The sequence below is a fragment of the Carcharhinus amblyrhynchos genome, chromosome 9, assembly GCF_965287045.1.
Source record: "Carcharhinus amblyrhynchos chromosome 9, sCarAmb.v2.hapA, whole genome shotgun sequence".
Classification (NCBI taxonomy): Eukaryota; Metazoa; Chordata; class Chondrichthyes; order Carcharhiniformes; family Carcharhinidae; genus Carcharhinus; species Carcharhinus amblyrhynchos.
This window is the reverse complement of record NC_137332.1, coordinates 103,154,559-103,161,893: the sequence shown is the minus strand read 5'-3', so window position 1 is coordinate 103,161,893 and position 7,335 is coordinate 103,154,559. Positions and strand designations below refer to the sequence as shown.

The following is a 7,335-nucleotide window of genomic DNA, read 5'->3' as shown; positions in this document are numbered from 1 at the left end:
GGAGAACCTGTGGATGTGGTTTATTTATATTTTCAGGAGGCTTTCACTAAGCTTTCACATAAAAGACTGCTTTGTAAAGTTAAAGCTTATAGGTAATGTCTTGAGATGGATAGAAAGCTAGTTACCGGACAGGAAGCAAAGAGTTGGCATAAATGGGTCTTTTTTTGATTGGTAGGCAGTGACTAGTGGGGTTCTGACGGGATCTGTGCTAGAACCCCTACTGTTCACATTATGTATTAATGATTTGGAAGAGGGAACTGAATGTGTTATTTCCAAATTTGCAAATGATACAGAGTTATGTGGGAGGGAAAGCTGTGAGCAGGATGCAGAGATGCTTCAGCATAATTTGGACAGGCTGAGTTCTGGGCATCCGCATGACAGATGCAGTACAATGTGGATAATCTAGTTTCTATGTTTCTAAGTCTTACCCTGAGCCTATTAATGACCCTGTGAATGTTAGATGGCTGAGGAGCAGCTGACCAATGGTAAACTCTGCCCTCTGTATCTATTTCAGATTTTTAGCATCTGTAGTATTTTGTCTTTTGTATGGAAGATTAATTCAGTGGTTGAACTTCATAAATATGAGCCAGAGGGACAACATGAAGTTGACAGAAAATAGTTATTTTCTAAATACCAGGAACAGTTCTTGTCTGCACAATTGTCTGGACTTAAAGCAAAATGTTACAACCTTTAGTTGCTTTTTTGCTTAAATTCTAATGTGAAACATTGAGCAAGGTTTCATGATTAGCACTAACTAAACCATGGCTTATATTTATTAAACTTGGGTTTATTTTTTTGTTCTCACCCTCTCTGACATTTTCACTCCTATTCCTGTTATCCCAGTTATTCATTTCTGATTGCTTGATTTTGTCTTCAGAATCCACCTTAGTTTCATTGCTATTGACAGTATCAGCTTGCGTTGCATTAGAAACATTGTCTAAAGAGAATTCAGAAAATCACAGTGATCATATATGTTACTATCTTTTTAACTGAATTTATCAAAGTTGGCAAATTTAAAATGTTGATACTAAGTAAACAATTGCAATTTAATTTTTGTCCCCACATAGAAACATAGAAGCTAAAAGCAGGGGTAGACCATTCAGCCATTTGAACCTGCTCCGTCATTCATTTTGATCATGGCTGATCATCGAATTCAATATCCTGATCCCTTGTTCCCCCCATATCCCTTGATCCCTTTAGCCCACATGTGGGAAAGTATCAATTATCAAAGGGAGATGGATCCAGGAGGTACTACTGTTACTATTGTATGCACTAATAAGCAGCTAGATGTGAAAACTTTGAAATTCTTCAGCCAGTTGACAGCCTCCTCATCAGCCTGGTGTCGAGCAGTGACACTGCCACTGCAGTACAGGTCAGGGCACTTGTTGATTGTATGCACCATGGTTTGCACTTTGCCACAGTTGTACAAATGTGAGCCATGGTGTCCCCAATGGAAGAAGCTGTTACAGCAGGGTCCAACTTGAGTGTGAAATCTGTTCAGTTTAATCCGATCCATTTGCCGCACGGGAGATCAAAGCCTAAGTCGGAAATGCAAAGGGACCTGGGAGTCCTAATGCCTTTCCTTAAGATTAACTTGCTGGTTGAGTTAGTAATTAGGAAGGCAAATGCACTGTAAGCATTAATTTCGAGAGGACTAGAGTACAAAAGCAGGGAAATACTTCTAAGGCTTTATAAGGTTCTGGTCAGACCACAGTTGGAATATTTTGGGTAATTTTGGGCCCAGTATCTAAGAAAGGATGTGCTGGACTTGGAAAGAGTCTAGAGGTGCTACACATGAATGATCCTGGAAATGAAAGGCTGGACATATGAGGATCGTTAAAGGACTCTGCGTCTGTACTTGATGGAGTTTAGAAGGATGAGGGAGAGATCTCATTGAAACATTTATAATACTGAAAGGCCTGGATAGAGTGGAAGTGGGTAAGATGTTTTCATTAGTAGGAGAGAGTAGGATCTGAGGGCACAGCCTGAGAGTAAAAAGTTTAACCAAGGTGAGAAGGAATTTCTTCAGCCAGAGGGCTGTGAATGTATGGATCAGCCATGATTGAATAGTGGAGCAGAATCAGTAGATTGAATGGCCTAATTCTGCTCCTATGTCTTGTGGTCAAATGGGATTCACACCCTCAGGAAGTGGGAAAACAGAGCCTCTATTGGCAGAAATGCATCTTTGCCTGACCCCTCTCTGTCAGCATTAGGCAGGGACCACTCCATCTGTAAGCACCATGGTCCACTCCCCTTTCGCCTTGAACCTTTCCCATGGCACCATCCCATGCAGTTGCAGAAAGTGCAACACCTGCCCCTTTATCTCCTCCCTCCTTACTCTCCAAGGGCCAAACACTCTTCAGGTGGAGCAGCATTTCACTTGCATCTCCTCTAATTTGATCCACTGTATTCGCTGCTTGCAATGCCGTCACCTCTACACTGGGGAGACTAAACACAGTCTGAGAGATCACTTTTCGAAATACCTTCACTCTGTCCACATTCATGACCCCAATCTTCCTGTCGTTTGCCATTTCAACTCAGCAGCTTACTCTCGTGCCAGAATTTTCGTCTTTGGTCTGCTGCAATACTTGACTGATACCAAATGCAAATTGGAAGAACAACACTTCACCTTTCGATTAGGCATGTTACAGCCTTCTGGATTCAAAATATTGAGTACAACAACTTTAGACTGTGAACTTTCTCCTCCATCTTGACTCCCCATTTCCTTCTGTTATCACCTTCTCGGTTCCTCTGGCTTGTTCCAACGCAACGCCAACCATCCCCCACATGGCTACTGTCCTTTGTTGATCAATTTTGCTCCCACTGAGCACTGACCATTGTTCTCCTATTAACACATTTTGTTACCCTATTTCTGCCACTGTTAACACTCTTCAGTCCCTAATGGCATCATTAACAGCTTCTTTTGTCTTATATCCGTGACATTCTTTCTCTCCCCTCAGATCCCAATCTATCACTGACTATCCAACCTATCTCTGCAAGTACTATTCCTTTTCAGCTATGTGGAAGGGCCGTATCGACTTAAAACATTAATTGTGTTTCATTTTCCACAGATGGCTGCCAGACCTGCTGAGTTTAACCAGCATTTTTAGTTATTATTTCAGATTTCCAGCATCTGCAGTATTTTGCTTTTATTTAGGTTAAAAAGTGAATTGTTAAGAGGAGGTAGAGAGTATGCAAAGAGTTTCAGATAGTTTAAGCGAGTGGGCAAAAATTTGGCAGATGGTCTGTAATGTGGGAGAATGTGAACTTGCCCACGTTTGCAGAATGAATAGAAAACAATAGACTATTTAAATAGACAGCGATTGCAGAACCTGGGACATGAATCACAAAAATATAGAGCAAGTAGAGCAAGTAATTAGGAAGGCAGTGGAACATTGATGTTTATTTCAAGGGGAATGGAGTACAACAGCAGGGAATATTTCATGCATCAGTAAGAGGACATTTGGAGTACAGTGTATAGTTTTGGTCTCCTGATTTGAAAAAAGATTTAATTGCATTTGATGCAATTCTGAAAAAGTCCACATGGCTCATCCCTGGGATAAAGGGCTTATTTTATGAAGAATGGTCGGGCCTATACCCATTGGAGTTTCGATGAATGATATGTGATCTTATTGAAACATACAAAATCCTGAGGGGATTTATTGGTAGGTGCCAGGAGGATGCTTCCATTTGAGCGGTTCGTGGAACTAGGGGACACAGTTTAAGAATAAACAGCCTCACTTCTGGTTGAGATGAAGAGAAAACTTTTGGAGAATTGTTAGCATGTGAAATTCTATTCCCTAAACATTAGTGAAAAGGGAGGAACAGTCACAGTAACTAGAGAAAATACTAGAAAATTAATGAGACAAAAAGCTAACAAGCCCACTGAGCCTGGTGGTCTGCATCCTAGGCTCAATAAGTGATTATCAAGATAGTGGATGTGTTAGTTGTAATCTTCCAAAATTCCCTGGATTATTCCAAAATCGGAACGAATTGGAAAACGTAAATATAAAGAAGGGAGGCAGAAATCAGAAAAATATAGTCCAACTAGCCAGAAGAAAAACACTAGAATAAATTATTAATGAGGTAGTAACAGGACATTTAGGTAATTATAATACAATCAGATTATGCTAATATGGTTTTGTGAAAGGGAAATTGTTTGACAAATTCTTCTACGAATGTAGCAAGCAGAGTGGATAAAGATGCAGGGACAAATTTTACAGCTCCTGCCAACCTATTCAAAGTCAGCAGGCACATAAGATAAAGCAGGTAGTCAGACCGTTGCCATTCCACCCATCCCTGATCTGTCAACGTAGGAACTAAAAGCAGAAATAAGCTGATTCGAACTTTCAAGCCTGCTCCAGCCATTCAATGAAATCTGGCTGATATCTCCCTACTCTTAAATTCACCTCCCCACCTGTTTCCCTTTATCCCTTTTTTATTAGAAATATATCTATCTCCTTCTTGAAACCATTCAACAATTCAGACTCCACCTCGTTATGGAGCAGCAAGTTCCACAAATTCACCACCCTCTGCGAGAAGTAGTTCCTCCTCATCTCAATTCTAAACCTATTACCTCTCACATCTATGACCTCTTGGTTGAGATTGTCCCATAAGAGGAAACAATTGTTCTACATCTACTTTATCAATCCCTTTTAAAAAATGTTATACCTTGAGCAGATCCCCTCTTGTCCTTCTAAACTCCCGCGAGTATAAGCCCAAACTATTTAATCTGTCTTCATACGTCAACCCCCTTTATCCCTGGGATCAATCTGGTGAACCTCCTCTAAACTGCTTCCAGTGCCACCACATCCATCCAATAAGGAGACCAAAACTGGAAACAATACTCCAGGTGTGGTCGCACCAACACCGTCTACAATTGCAACAACGCTTCTCTACTTTTATACTCCAGTCCCTTTGCAACAAATGCCAACATCCCATTTGCCTTTTTTATTACATGCTGCACCTGCACACCGACTTTCTGCGATCCATGAACATAGACACCCAGATCCTTCTGGCTGGACACGTTTTGAATCTGCTTTTCATTTAGTAATAATTTGCGTTTCTATTTTTTCTGCCAAATTGGATAACTTCACACTTATCCACATTAAGCTTCAGGTGCCAAATTTTGGCCTATTCTCCCAGCCTATCTATATCCATCTGTAAAATCTTTATATCTTTTTCACTGTCTGCTTTCCCATCTATTTTAGTATCATCTGCAAATTTTGCTATGTTACACTCTGTCCCTGGTTGCATATCATTTATATGGTTTGTATATTGTGCCCCCCCATATTATGCAGGATGGTGGGTAAGGCATCCGGCAGCCCACCCATCCTTAATGGCTACTTAAGGACATCATTCTGCCAAAGGAATCAAATGTTACGGGGACAGCCAGGAAAGTGGAATTAAGGCTACAAGATCATCCATGAACTTATTGAATGGCAGAGCAGGTTTGATGGGCCGAATGCTCTCAGCTAGCTCCTGTTTCTTGTGAACTTATTTCTACCTTCCAGTTCTAGCTGATCATTTCCTTGTCCCTCAATATTTTCTTTGTTTCCGTCCATCCCTTTGTTTTCAGCATTTACTGAGGCTGTAGTTTTGCATGACGGTTTGCCTGCAGAACAAATTATGGCAATTTTAGCCTTTTAATAAAAGGAATTTAGGAGCAGTACACAATCTAAAATTCCAATATCAAAAGCAAAACAAGAAGTTAACATAAAGGTGCTACTCAGCAACACTATCTGCACTTTTCTTTTTCGGACTGACGAAAATGGTGACCACAATTCAGGAATAATTAATTGGCTAAATACCGAATGAAATTTTGTTAAAAGTACTCAAAATTACATGATAAAATTGGTCTCCGTGGTACTGTGAAGTGAGCCATGGTAGTTTGACAGCCCATTTTACTTCCTGTGTAATTTTCCTGTCCACCCGATTTTGCGGCAACCAGTCTTTGATTTTTTTCCTTCTTTATGATTGCTCTGATTATGTAACTAATTATGTAATTAGAAATTTCATTTCAATTGAATTTGCACAAATTGCAAGACACTGCATGAGTTTAACCGTGTCAAAAAATTGCACTGGATTGTAATGTACAGAATGTTAAGAGTAAAGCAGCATTAGGTTTTTTGGAACAAATCCAATGACCCAGGCTCAGCAAGAGGAAATTCTGTTACTCAGTACTCTAGTAGATGCAAGCAAAAGACATCAAATACATTGACAGATTTGAAAGAATACTACGTTCATTTTTTTCACCAGAATATTCTTATGCGATTGCAGTTCTTGATATTCCTGTTTTGAAACTCTTTAATTCGGATTGTGATGTCCAGCATCAATAGGAAATCTGTAGCCATTGTCTTTAATCTCTACTGCAAACTTTATAACTTAGTAACCCATGCAACCCTGCTCCTTGGCAACTGTCTGAGACTGAAGCAGACTGTTCACAACCCTGGTGTCATTTTTCACCTCAGGATGAGTTTCTGACCATTTAACCTGTACACTAGCAACAATATTGTTTCACCTAGAGGGAAAGGTGATAAAGAGCTTGGTAAAGGCGGAGCTAAGCTGCAAGGTGTTCCGCGACAATATTCAGGGCATTGCCAAGCCTACAATCAGGCATCTGGCTCACTGCAGAGGTGTCAAGTGTATCTCCAGTTTCACCGACAAGGAGGTCCGCTGAAGGTGTTATTGGAGAATGTGATCAGGGACTCGGTGATCTACACTGAACACGCCAAGCGCAAACCAGTGACCACCATGGATGTGGTGTACATGCTAAAGTGCCAGGAGTGGACCCTGTATAGCTTTGGTGGTTGAGGACAATGTAAAGGGGAACAGACTTACAATAAACTTGATATTTTGTTCAACATCTAGTGTGAAACATTGTCCAAAGTTTGCTACAATTACATTAATTAAACATTCACTTTTAGTTCTCACCTTCTTTGAAATCCTCTCTCTCATTTCCATTATTCATGTTCTTTTCTGATTGTTCTTCCTTGTCTTCAGCATCTTTCCTGGTTTCATTGCTACCAAAAGATACCAGAACCATCAGGAAGGGCTACAGCACTTCTCCCACAAGCAAAAGTCAGAGGGTGATCTAATAGAGGCCGTTACATGTCTATGATGAAGATATTTGACAGGAGAGAAGATATTTTCACTTGTAGAACTCAAAGCCAGGGGCTGTGAATATAAGATGATCATGAAGAAGGATTTCTGGAGACAGCCCTGGAGATTTCTGGAGATCACCCAAGCACAACGCAACGTCATCCATGCTCTCAAGACCAACCGCAACATTGTCATCAAACCAGCAGACAAAGGAGGGGCCATCGTCATACTGAA

At 40.5% G+C, this 7,335-nt stretch overlaps 1 protein-coding gene across 1 annotated transcript; it reads left to right on the top strand.

The window, feature by feature from the left end:
- Nucleotides 1–3,416: 3,416 nt before the first annotated feature.
- Nucleotides 3,417–6,813, top strand: LOC145348671 (histone H4 type VIII-like). The gene is made up of 2 exons (XM_080196834.1): nt 3,417–3,451; nt 6,525–6,813. The coding sequence occupies exons 1-2, from the start codon at nt 3,417–3,419 to the stop codon at nt 6,811–6,813; spliced, it is 324 nt and encodes a 107-aa protein (XP_080052960.1).
- Nucleotides 6,814–7,335: the final 522 nt, after the last annotated feature.